Raw genomic sequence first — 13,951 nt, 5'->3', positions numbered from 1 at the left:
TCATGCTATTGTTATAACATCTAGTGATCACCTACTGGGTCCAGGAAGTGAGAATGTTACTTTCAGTTCAAACCTCAGTCTCAGGATTTAATATCAAGCAGGAAGATACTCTGCCTTTGCTACTTGTCTTACTTAGCCAAGCAAAAGATGGTCCCGGAGAAACTGACCATTCCCCTCTAGGTGGTGATGGGTTAAAACAGATCTCAACTTCTGAAATTTTCATCTGTGGGACCCTTCCTAGTGAACTGTTATTTTAATGTCATTATTCTGGGAGGAAGGCAAAGTCAAGGCCAAAGAGTACACTAAATCACAGACAGAATGGCAATGCAAATAAATATTTAGTGCTGGTGGTTGAGCCTGTTATTTCCCAGATGATACAGTCAGCTAGCAGGTTTCCATTTCTTTTTTTTTTAATATTTATTTTTTAGTTATTGGCAGACACAACATCTTTGTTTGTATGTGGTGCTGAGGATCGAACCCGGGCCGCACACATGCCAGGCGAGCGTGCTACCGCTTGAGCCACATCCCCAGCCCCTCCATTTCTTTTTTTAAAATACTCTCATTTGCTATACTACTTTATCATTCACATACTTAAAATTATATAGAAATGGGGCTGGGGTTTTGGCTCGTGGTAGAGCACTTGCCTAGCATATGTGAGGCACTGGGTTCAATCCTCAGCACCACATAAAAATAAATAAAGGTATTGTGTCCATCTACAACTTAAAAAAGTATTTTTAAAAAATTACATAGAAACCAAGACAAACTGCTTAGAATGCAAATATTCTTTAGTTTACTCATTTTTAAAATAGCCAGTAACAAAATACCAAAACCTCATAGGTAAATAAAAAAAAAGTGACATTGTTTATTTATCAAACCTTCTTAAACAACAAAACTCATTCATCTTTCTGCTCATGTTCTTTAGCAACATCCTTTCTTCCCTTTCTTCCCTTTTGTCCCACATGCTCCTAAACTATTTTGTTGGGTTCATCTCTAAAATGAATATTTTTTTACTTTATTAAAGTTATCCATTTTTTATTGCCTCAATATCAAAACCAATTGATAGATATATTTTCTCTTGGTCTCTAACACATGAAATGGAAGTTAATAATGGAGATTTTTATCAGCACACTTTCAAAGACAACATCAAACAGAAACTTGAAGCAAGCATTTCAAAGCAATAACATGCCATTACATTCTTGAGAATTTGAGTGTCATTGTTGGAACAAAAGAAGAAGTACTTTTTTTTCAGAAGCATATTCCATACATTGGACATAATTCATAATGTCTAATTAATTCACTACCACATTACTGATTTAATATATGGAGTTTTTTTGTTTTTCTGAGGGTTTAACATGACTGCCTCAGAATTAATTCTAGAATGTCAATTACATAATCTATTACACAAGAATCAAGAGTAGGCCTGAAAATAGAACTGATTCAAAAGGAGCAATGACAGCAAGAAAAAGTTCTTGGCTTCATAAAAGAGCATATACATAGTAAGGAATAAAAGTGAAACAAAATATGTAAATTTGTACATATCAGAAATATCCAATGTGCCACCAATAACTGCCCTAAAAACATCTTAAAGTTCGGAGCCGTACTTGTTTCTCTTTTATATAACTCTACATGTGCATTACCAGCCATACATTTTTCTCATGATCTCTCACCCATTAACAAGCTTTTAGCCAGAACTTTTGGCAAAGTTTTCTTCAAATAAAACCTCATGAAAGCACTACCATTAATGTCTGACAGTTGAATTGGGCAAAGTCTTTCTGAAATATGTATAACCTTTTAAAAAAATTATTTTGTTCCTTCATGAATCAGCAGTGCTCCAACTTCAAATAAATCACAATCAGTCACAATCTTAACTCACATACTCATATGTTCTCTTCATCCAACATTTTGTTGATTCCATCACAAAGTTTTTGTAAGTGAGGTTTAAAATTTCCAAAGGGATTATATAAGGCAGCCAAAAATTCACAATTTGAAAAATGATCAAAGACATTATTAACCCGTCCGTGTGATTTGGCAGTGAGGTGGCGCTGGATGATCTGGTGGAGCAGGTCTCTGCACTCGTTCAGCAGCCTGGATAACACGTTCCGGTCAAAGGTGTAATCCACCTGATGGAAACTGACCACCGTCATAGCAAGCTGGTGGACTTTCTTCTTGAACTTCTCCATCAGTGCCAGCTCGTCTTGATTAAACTGATTATTCCTGTAAAGGATGGCCAACTTGATAACTGTCTTGATGAGGTTTTTGATGATTTTCTCAGCCTCCTTCTTGTTCTGGGTGTATTCCTTGGTCACTCTGTAGAGCTCGTCCAGCACCTCGCTGCTTGTGTCATCGATCAATGTGGTGGCGATGGATTTGGACACCATTTTACCCAAGATCTTCTTTTGTGCCTGAACGGCCAGGTTTTTGGAGTTAAAGACATCTGTGGCCACTAAAGAAGAGAGAGGGAGAATAAAAGATCAGGAAATGTCAACAAAAGAATCAAATCAAAAACCAAATATTAGGGAGTATTTTTCCCTCATTTTCTGTAGATTTTATCAGTAGATGTACTTTGCCTCCCATCTACTGATAAAATCTCTGTCAAGAAAATCAGTTTAATTTTTTTCTACATTTCTGGCCATTAGATTCTCTTTTATGGAATTAACAGCATGGTGTGTAACTCAAATATTTTGTAACTTCTGCTATGTAGTCAATACTTTCTTTTATAAAGTTGGTGGCTTTCTTGAAAATAACTTTCTGATTTCAAAACAGTACATCTCATGAGGTAGTAAGTTTTTATGTAGTTTTTACCTGATTTAAAATATAAAGTCAACTCTACTTCTGTCCTCTGGGCAACAGCAACCCAGAGCAATTTAAAGAAATTAATTTAAATGAAAGGAGGATAAATGGCAAAGCCTTGAGATTGGGTAAAATGGGAAATTCTTAGAAGCAGATGAAAGGGAGGGCCCTGTTTTATAATACATTTGCAAAAAAGCCTACTTTCATAAGACACTGGCTGGCCATCTCTAGCTCAGCCATCCTGACCACCTTGAATTTCAACTCCCAGAAGTCAGGCTTTGGAAGGAAATACTCCTCAGAGAGCCCAATGTAATTTGCCATTTCTGATAAATGACTCATTGTTTCTTTTCCATATTTTTACATTTTGAAATAGCCATATTTCATGAGCTACCAGAACGTGCTACATGAAAAACATACTTTGAAAAAGGTGATGCTTAGAGTTTACTTGAAATGATCATAATTTTTAATTTGACGAATGTTTAAGGTACACAAAATAACAGTTGTATGTATAATGCTTCTAGCTTAGAGCAGGTCAGTTAAAATGCTCAAAAAATGTTTATTCCCCAAATCAAGATTTATTTTCCTTTACCACAATTTCCCTTGCTCTGTCCATGTTGCAATCTGAAAGCCACTTCTCTGTAACTATGCTTTATCCCTCGTCTCCTAAGGCTTCAGAACTTTTGTTCTAAGGGTGTATCCCCCATCTTTGGGTCCAGAGGTAGCTGCTCTCACTGCACATGCCAGTGTATGAACTTAGGCCAGCTGCTGGAAAGTTTGGTGATAAAAGATAAAAACCTTAAAAATACAGGCAGATAGGAATGAGTCAGGGCATCGATGATATAAAATTATTTCTCGTTTGCACAGGCTAGCATTATTAGGAAGCAAGAAGGCAACGCCTTCCAACCCAAGCCGGGAAGACTCAGAAGAAGGGTGACTCCCTCAATCTGGAACTGTCATGTTAGGTGTGAAATTGGGACAAAGAAGAGTCACATTCTATTGGCAACTTGGCCTCATGGTAGGTATACAGTACTATACAGGAAACTACAAAGTGGTTCCTAATGATCATTCATTAATACACAATCTTGTATATTTATAAAAAGAATCTCATGATTGAACTAGAAGTGCCGCCCTCACAAATGCTGATATTTAAACTTCTGAAACATGAACTGAAACTGCAGAAGAAGAACTAAAATTTATTTTGAGAAAGAAAAGGAAAGTGAAAAAGAATGAGAAACAGTAAATTTTATGGCGGTTTCCAAGCTTTTAAATGTTGTCAGTTAAGCAGTAGTCTATTTCTATTCCTATTTCTTCAGTGATTTACAAAAGAATGTTAATTCACAGTAAAGAATTTATATCAGAATGGCACCCACATAGTTAATATTACTATGTGAAGACCAAGGACCATCTCTTACCTTAAAACTCTCGATATGGACCTCAACAAATAAATAAATCTGACTTATGCAGGAATAGATACCCAAACATTTTCAGATACACAGCAAATAATTCTAGGATTTCAACAATGTATTCTGCCTAAAGTTGAAAAGTTATTCTGTTTTTAATCTTTTAGAACTTGGCACTATCCCATTTGGGGTTTTCTGCAATGTCTCTCAGATGGACACACTTTATGTGTTGTACCAGAGAGAGAGATATTCAAAAGATTCCTTTGTGCTACTCTTCATCCTAGGCTGGACTTGCAAGTTTGCATCTCTTCTCAGCTGCTTTTCTTATTGAATCTTAATGTTCCATTTATTTTCAAACACAAAAAGAAACAAAACCTTTGGGGCAGTACTTCAACCTCCTGCACAAGGATGTAAAGGCAAATCTAGTGCCTGCTAAGCAAGATTATTCCCCAGTTTACTGGCAACCAAGTCAGAACCAGAACAAGGAAGCTGATCTCTGAGGCTTTCATATTCATTCCAGAGGAACTTCAAACCCTGTTTGGAAACATAGCAACTACATCACGCTTTCATTTTATTCTTTGGCTTGTTCCAGCATAGTTGCCTTTTAAAATGAAGATGGAGCACTTTCTCCCCATCTACCAGGAAGACACGCATGCAGTGAATTTATTTTCCAGCATTAGAAGAGCTTTTTCTGAGCCAACTAGGTTTTGTGGCTGAGAGCTTCTGGCCAGCAATGTGTGGTCTGTGATCATAAAACATGACTTTTTTCTTCCTTGTAAATTAACTGCCACTAGCCACTCCTGCTCAGGCTCATTTGTCAGTTCCACATGCTCTCCCAGATCCCTTCCAGGCCTGGTGTATCTCACAGCTAGTCCTGGACCAAGTTTTTCTCCTTCAGTCTCTTCTCACCCCCGTGTGATCTCATCCACTCCCATGGCTTCAGATACCACCCATGTGCCATGACTCCCACAACTATAACTCAGCCTTGACCTCTTTTCCAGACTTGCTTTGCTAAAGTATTTACGATTTTTCTTTTCCTTTGTGATTTTGTAGGCATCACAAAACAAATACTAGACTGAATCTTTGATTCTTTCCTGTCCCCTAAAGAAGTCCTCCTCCATTTTTTAAAATTCCAATTTGTTATATATGACAGCAGAATGCACTTCAATTCGTATTACACATATAGAACACAATTTTTCATTTCTCTGGTTGTATACAAAGTGGAGTTACCATTCATGTCTTCATACATGATAAGATGTCCATCTCATTCCACCATCTTTCTTACCACCATCCCCCCTCCCTTCCCTCCATCCCCTTTGTCCTATCTCAAGTTCCTCCATTCCTCCCATGCCCCACCCCTAACCCCATTATAGATCATCATCCTCATATCAGAGAGAACATTCAGCATTTGGTTTTTTGGGATTGGCTTATTTCACTTAGCATAATATTCTCCAACTCTATCCATTTACCTGCACTCCTCCATTCTTTACTATCTCAATGAATAGTTTCTCTTCCAGCCATTTGCTTAAGTCAAAACCTGGGAAACTGTCCACCATATCATCCTCACCTTTACTCAGCCCATTACCAGGTTCTTTCCACTTTATCTTCTTCTCACCTCTCTAAATTCTATATATTTCCCTCCAACTTCATAGATACCATCCAGTAAAAGCCCCTTTTCAATCTCTTCACACAGCAACCAGATATTTTTAAAATGTAAATTAGAAAATGACACTCCATTTAAGTTCTTTTCAAACCACCACACCTCTTTGTTGCTGAAATCATCATTTGCCTAAATTTTTGTTGTCTGACTCTCCCTACTGCTATCCAAGTTGTCTAAGGACAGAGGCTCTATTACTGTACTTAAATACTTCCCAATGAAAATGTGCTGGCCTCCAACATGGGAGTTTTAAACACACAGGTGTTTTTGTTTTACAAGTTAGAGAAAGTTATTTAGTTTACATTTAGAATATGCATTTAGAAATGCACTTTAGAGTATGGCTGCTTTTCCCATCATCAATCAGCTTTTTGAAACAGAAAGCTTTGTTGTACACAAAGAGAAAACATCCCAAGACAACAACACAAATGTTTTGAGTAAGAGCACAGTGCAAGGCAGTAGAAGATCAAGCACAGTCTCCTCTAGCTTCTGGCTGGATTATGTTTAGACATTTGATGGAGGGACCAAAGGGTGTTTTGGGAAGAAACTAGGATGTACAGAGATGTTCCCCATGGGGCAAGTGGTGAAAGCACTGGTTCAATCTTTTACCTATTAAGATGAATCCACTTGCCTTTGGAAGTAGAGGTATAAATTGTTGACTAATGAAAACGAGGCCATATATAAAAAAAATACAAAGAATAATACTGTGTTAAAGCTGTTTAAGATCATTTTATAGGGCTGTGGTTTGGCTCAGTGGTAGAACGCTCGCCTAGTAAGTGTGAAGCCCTGGGTTTGATCCTCAGTACCACATAAAAATAAATAAATAAAATAAAGGTATTGTGTCAACTACAACTAAATAAATAAATAAGTAAACAAAATTTTAAAAAGATCGTTTTATAGACACCTGGTTACCTTACTGCCCTCTTTCTCTGACTTAATCAAATCGTCCATTTCAGCACTAACTCCCAAAAGAAAACTACTATTGGAAGTCCTGGTTTTAGTAGCAACGATTATCAAGTTAGAGATCAGTATTGATGATAAAAATGTACTGACCCATGGATACAAGAAAAAAATGTGCAAGGAAGGGAACAAAGGGGGGAAAGCCTTGTAATAATATTAACAAATGAAAAACTAGAGTTTTCTGAAAATCAACAAAATGTTTCATAACTATCCCCACTAAGCATCTGCCAATATTGTATGGTGAAGTATTCTAAGTAACTTTCTTTACAACTTCACCAGCAAGAACATATTTTTTTCACCCAACAGATTTGTTATACTTGGAACTTTTAGGTAACCACAGATGCACATGTCTTTGCAAATCCTTGCCTACTTAAAATTTGATTCAGCATGGCCAGTATTTGGAAGAATGGAAAAGAAAACAATTTGGAGAACGTGGCTGAATTAAGATTCTTTAAATAAATATGCAAAATCATAGTTCTCTTTATATCTGAATAACTCCAAACTTAAAAGGGACTTAGTAAAAAGGCAGCTTTGGTGATAAGTAAGTGGTGAAACTGAAGATAAGCACCTTCACAAGAACTCAGCAGGCTAAGAAGCAAACCTCCCTACACTGGGGTTAAAAGCAAGGAGCACTGGGAATGGCTGGCAATGCATCTGTGTTGGCAGCCTCCCTGCTGAAAAGCCTAAAGTAGGAAATCCAACAGGATGGAGAAGAACCAAACAAACAGGCAGGAAGGAAGAAGGGAGAAGGAAAAGAGAAGACAGAGGTGGGTAAGGGCCACAGCTAGTAGAGCAACAGAGATAGGAACTTTAAAGAGGGTTGGCTCTGGAAGGGTCAAAGCAACAACCATAGTTACAAGTAGGAAGCAATATTATCCTTCAGGGAAGATAAGTGGCAACCATCTTAATCCAAAAATTGTACTTAGGTCACACAGATGGTCATTGTCACACTAGAGGGTGGTCCTGGGAGAATCACTATATCATGGATTTTAAACCTGACACTGAATAAATCCCCAGCCCCTCCCCCTTTTCAGTAATGGAGATTGAACCCAGAGGTACCAGTGAGCTACATCTCCAGCCCTTTAATTTTGTATTTTGAGACTGGGTTTCTTTAAGTTCCCAAGTGTTGAGAGCCACAGCCAAAGGGGCCCCAGCAAACTTCCAGCTGCCAGCAAACTTCCAGCTGCCGGCTGATGATTGGCTCACAGCAGCCCCAGCAACATCTAGCTGATTGGCTCCTCTGCGGTGATGTTCATTGGGCTGTTTCCCTGCCCTTCAGACTGCCAGCTGATGATTGGCTCACAGAGGCCCCAGCAACATCTAGCTGATTGGCTCCTCCACGGAGCTGCTCATTGGGGGACTTCTTTGGCTCCGCCCACGCAACCCAGCCAATCGCCCTCAAGAACAGGAGGATTGTGGGAGGTGGTGAGGGTTGTGTGGGGGTGAGAGCCTTGTGGGAAGCCGGTGGTGGCAGTTGGGCTCTGAGGTTTTTTTTCCTGAGGAGCTGTTTTGTTTGGCATTTGTAGTTCTAAAAATAAAGTTAGTTTCTTTTGACAAGTGGCTCCTGAATTGTGCCCAGCCAGACTGCGGCACCCAAGGCTGGCCTTTAACTTGTGATCCTCTTTCTTCTTTCTCCCATGGCTGGGATTACAGGTGTGTGCCACCACACCTGGCTGAATGAACATTTTGATGTATATGCATTTTCCTGACCTCAATAAGGACTAGTATCAAGTATAGTGACAAGCTAAGTCATTTACTCCATGTCTCAGACCCACTCCAGAAAAATACACGCTGGTTTAAAAAGACAACATAGTAAAGAAGATACATCTCAGAGAAAATGGTGGCTTTGAAATGTCCCCTCTCACTGGGTCTTTTCTGTAAAGTATGAGGAATTGTCTAACAAACCCTTCCAGAATTCTCTTATTGTTTTTCCTTCAGCCATTTTATAATTCTCTGCATTGCAAAAAGCTGGTAGTATTACAAGTGGCTCTTTTCTGTAGAGATACAAATAAAATTTGTCTATTTAGCTGCAATCAACTCCTGATTTTCTTTGCCTATGCATTGCTCTTAAGATTCTTTTTTGAACCAACTGGAAGAGCTTACTATTTCCCTTACTAATGGACTTAAGAAAAATCTTTGATACAATTAATTTGTATGTATATGAGAGTCATGAGTTTTATCTTCTTAAAAAACATTCCCTTCACATATTGGAATTTTTTCCATCAAAAATATTTAAAGTAAGAGGAGTGAAGTATGAATCTTTAGTGTACTGGTATTCTTTTCCTATAGCAACTTATTCTCCCAGTGTTCTAGAAAAGTGGAGTGTCCTTATATAAGTCCAAATTCTCTGTAACTAATGGTTCTATGAACTACCATACTGCTCAGGGATATTATGGAGACTCGGTTTCCTCATCTATAATCTGAGAATAGTGATCCCCCTCTCTTGGAGTCGTTCCAAAGACCAATGAACAGGAGCCACATAAAAGTCTCAAATAATGCCTGTCCCAGAACAGCCTTCTCCACGGGTTTGTTTAAAAAACACAACAAATTAAACTTCAAATACATTCTGATGCTCCTTAGTACTGAATCACATTTGGTCAAATTAATTAACTCCTCCGGAAGTATTATGGAACCGAGATATGCAAAATACCAGATGGCTGTGTGAAAAGAGACCTCATGTACTTTAGCTAATAAGAAGTCATATTTCCTTTTCCACAGTGACATTTAAAAATATAATATATTAAAGTTCTTTAGAAGAAAAATTCTCTTTTTTTAAAGGTGTTGAATCTCTTGCTAGCAACAGATTTGACTGCAAAGGATTCTGCCAGGTAGCATAAAGATATTTTGCCTAGAGAAAATTGACCCATTGAGAACGGAATTAAAGCCTACCACAAAAAGATAAGAGGAAAAACAGTTTCCACATCCTTGCAAATCTGTGGGACAAGGGCAAGATGAAAACAAAATGGACCAAAAATAAAGCCAGAGTGAAAACCCACAGTTAAAGCCACAGCAGCTGACAAGCTCACTCAGGTAGCATTCTTATGTGGGGCTTCCAAAGTCTCCCAGAGATCAGAGACTCAGAAGGAAGCCAAGGAAGAACAGCATGGATGGGGGAAAATTGTGCCAAGTCACGAGTCCTGACTTATAAACTTGGGTGCAATTTTATTTCTTCAAAACTCAGTTTTCTCATCTGTTAAGTGGGAGTCATTTCAAGTTGGTGTGGCTTAAATGAGGTTGAATGAGTTACAAATGTGATAATGCCCAACAAGTGTGCTAGGCTCAAAGGAACTCTGAGAGGTGCTACCTGATTTAATATTACTTGACACAGAGGAGCAGAGATTAAAAATGTCATTTTTTCAAGGCCATATAGTCAGTTAAACGGTAGAGATGAACTTGAACTCAAGAGATATCTAGCTCCAAGCAATTCTCTGAACAACTATATTATAATGCACGAGCTTTAGAGAAGAGGCTTCCTCTTGAAGACACGGGAAGACCTAAGAAGGCCTGGGTGAGGGAAGTGAAATAAAATAAAAGAAAAAAGACTGGGTCTCCCTCAATGAGGAAATAAATCATAATTGCTCAACCCAGCTGGGCTTTAAGTGGTCTGTGTTTTCAGAGAACCTCAGGAGTTTTAAGACATGTTAGAATTTAATCTGGAAACACACACACACACACACACACACACACACACACACACACACACAAATTACTTAAACTGTTCCAAAGCCAGAACACAAAAGTCTCCTCAGCTTTGACACTCACTGCACAGCTCTGACCCAACCCTTGATTCCAAGAGGCAACAACTGTTTAGATTTTTGGCATCCTTTCAAGAGTCCCATAGCCCCCTGAATAGATAAGCAAATACATCAATAGATACTGAACAGTGCAAAGAAGACTTGGAAGCTTGCAATTCTTAAGTCCTGCAACTTTTTAAAAAATATTTTTTAGTTGTAATGGACACGATACCTTTATTTTATTTACTTATTTTTTTTATGTGGTGCTGAGGATTGAACCCAGTGCCTCATGTGTGCTAGGTGAGTGCACTTACACAGAGCCACAACCCCAGCCCAAGACCTGCAACTTTTGAGTGATGAGAGAATATATATAATATGTAGGTTTCCAAAATCCCATGCATAACTGACATAAAAAGGCAAGGTGCTGGAGGAATGCAGGATATTCACCTGTTACTACCCACACCATAGCAGTAAGACTCCTTCAGCGAATAGTGAGAAGGTAACAAGTATGTGATGTGGATCTTTTATTTCATGGGGGTGGGAGACTGTGGCAAGTAAGTACTGCGATTACAGTGATCATACAGTTTATTATCCAAATGGGAGGCTTTTTAAAAGGTGCTGTCATTATTTACTGTAAATACTGAAAGATCTGTGACTCTCTCAGGTAAATATGAGTAGTCACCCTATATTAATTAAGAAGGGATCAAAAGTAGGGATTTACCCAAATATTTATGATCTGAGAAATTTCTTGGGAATTCCACAAGGGCATTAGCCAGATTTTCTTCCAAACTATGTTAAACAGTAAACAAAAGGGCTGGGGCTGTAGCTCAGTGGTAGAGCGCTTGCCTCACATGGGTTTGCTCCTCAGCATCACATAAAAATAAACGAATACATAAAGATAGTGTGTCCCTGCACAACTAAAAAAATTTAAAAAGAAGGAAAAAAAAGAAGTTCTTAAAGTTAAGAGGAATCTCATGGGGTAATTTTTCTTTTAGTTCAGCATGTTTGAGAAAGAGCAATATACCAAGATCCCCTTTGGAGATGTACAAAAGACCTTTATATTAAATGTCTTTTTTTTTTTTTTTTTTGTATTAGGGATTGAACCCAAGTGCATTTAACCACTGAGCTACATCCCTAGCTCATTTTTGTATTTTATTTAGAGATAGGGTCTCACTGAGTTGCTAAGGGCCTTGCAAAATTGCTGAGGCTGGCCTCAAAATTGCTGAGGCTGGCCTCTCAAACTGCTGGGGTTACAGGCATGCACCACTGCTGGGCAAGGTCTTGATTTTTGCAATAAAGAAACATTGTAACTTTGCTTATCTAAAATTTCCAAACTGATTTCACATAGGAACCAGTAATGAATTTGTGGGATAAGGTCAGTGAAAATAAGTGGTTAACAGATTGACTAGGGGTCTTGCTATTTCTCTGGAATGGATTCATAATGATCTTGGGCAAATAGGGGAGTGCAAGACAGGCAGTGGGGCAATGCCAGGCAAAGTCAGGCAATGTGGTGATTATGAACACAGCTCTAGAGTCGGACTGTCTGGGTCAGCAGCTGGACTCAGCCACAGAGTGCCAGAGTCCCTGGTCCAAATTACCCACCCTCTCTACACCTCAGTTTTCTTATTGGTAAAAGGGGTTTAAGTAAAAATAATCCACTTAGAACAGCACTAGTTATGTAAACAACTATTATTGTCATTATTACTGCTGTTCTTATCATTAAGAAAGATAGTGTTAATCAAAATGCATTCTGCTGTCATATATACCTAATTAAAATAAATTAACTAATTAAATAGAAAGAAAAAAAATAGTGTTGAAGTTCTGCTGGGATGGGATGCCTGTGGAGTGAGGGGAAAACAGAGAACATCAGCATGTTTAAGAAAAAGTTCTGTAGAGTGTTTATAAAGTATCAGACACTGTGGTTTCAAAGATAAATAACAGGATCCCTTCCTTCCTGGCATGCAGATTCACACAGGAGGGAGGGAGCAGATGAGCCCAGCTAGGCAGAACACACCATGGCAAATTCTACAGTAGAAATGTGACAATGCACATAATATACAGGTAGCCAAGACGGGGAACATTAATATTCCTGGACAGGGAGATGGAGCAAGGCTAGGCATGAGGGAGGTTTCACAAAAGGAGATAAACCTCAAAAGAAAAGAAGCTTCTACTCTACTTAGACATAAATGTGTCTTTATTCCAGAGCTGACCTATAGATTTCCTATGGCTAGATAGGGATTAAAAATTCTGTTCATCAATTCATATTTCAAAAACAAAAGGATGTAGGGCTGGAGTTGTGGCTCAGCAGTAGAGCGCTCGTCTAGCACATACGAGGCCCTGGGTTCAATCCTCAAGCACCACATAAAAATAAAATAAAGGTATTGTGCCTAACTACAACTTAAAAAAAAAAGGTTGTGTGTGTCCTACAGATTTTTTTAAAAGTTTAAACAAGGGCTGGAGTTGTGGCTCAGTGGTAGAGTGCTTGCCTAGCAGGCACGAGGCACTGGGTTCAATCCTCAGCACCACATAAATGTAAAATAAAGATATTGTGTCCACCTAAAACTAAAAAACAAATATTTTTTTTTAAAAAAGCTTAAACAGTAACTATGTATAACTTATTGTCAAGGCCCTGGAAATGCTCACTACAAAGGTGCTCAGTTTGGGGCAGGGTTTTGGCAGGGAGAGAAAATGTATAGCAGGTGTCCAAGGCCTAATTCTGTGTCATTGGCCAACAGCATCAGAATGCCTTGAAGAGTCTAAGTAATTATTATACCTGCTTTTCAGAACCTCCAGGGGTAAAAAAGAAAAGAGAAAAAAAAAACTTCCAGCGGTATAGTCTAACAGTCTCCACTTATAAGAAACACCCCACATGATTCTGATTATGTAAAGCTGGGGACCCATGCTCTAAGATGTACTCCTAGAACACTGTACTTAAAATTTCAAATAGACATGCTATAGTCACAGGAGCATGGTGAAAGAAGACTTTGAGCAGATTTAATTCTATCTCAAAAATTTTTCATAAAATAGAGATGTCAGCTTGAACAAGGAATTCAGAGAAAATGTTTTCAGAATAGAGCTTCAAAACCTCAAGGAATTTTGATAACATACTCAGGAGAATAGAAAAGTTAGCCTCTTTTAGATGATACTTCAAACCAGAATTTGAACAGGGCCTAACTCTATCTCTAGGCTGCAGATGGTTTGAAATTGAATGAAAATATCCCACAATCTTTTATACAAAACTAACTTTAGGGAACTTTTTCTTTTCAAATTAAATGAATCCTTCTTTATTTACTATGTTGAATTAGGACACGCTAGTTTTTCTTAAAGATATTCCAATTAGGCTGGACTTATTTATATATTTTCTTAAGGATATAAAATCTTTCTACTGTTAATATGATCAATCTTTCAACCAG

General features: G+C 38.2%; 1 protein-coding gene across 2 annotated transcripts in view; it reads right to left on the bottom strand.

The window, feature by feature from the left end:
- Nucleotides 1–719: 719 nt before the first annotated feature.
- The window catches only part of TNFAIP8 (TNF alpha induced protein 8), a 118,042-nt gene continuing 104,810 nt past the window's right edge, over nucleotides 720–13,951 (bottom strand). The window contains exon 2 of one of the 2 annotated variants that reach the window (XM_081309029.1): nucleotides 720–2,443. In XM_081309029.1, the coding sequence (XP_081165155.1) occupies nucleotides 1,878–2,443 (566 nt within the window). In that variant the 3' untranslated portion in view covers nucleotides 720–1,877. The remainder of the gene's footprint in view (nucleotides 2,444–13,951) is intronic. The other variant, XM_081309028.1, reaches the window with a different exon arrangement.

The sequence above is a fragment of the Spermophilus citellus genome, assembly GCF_964194105.1.
Source record: "Spermophilus citellus genome assembly, chromosome: 1".
Taxonomy (NCBI): Eukaryota; Metazoa; Chordata; class Mammalia; order Rodentia; family Sciuridae; genus Spermophilus; species Spermophilus citellus.
Note: the sequence above shows the minus strand (reverse complement) of the source record. Positions and strands in the feature narration are given on the sequence as shown.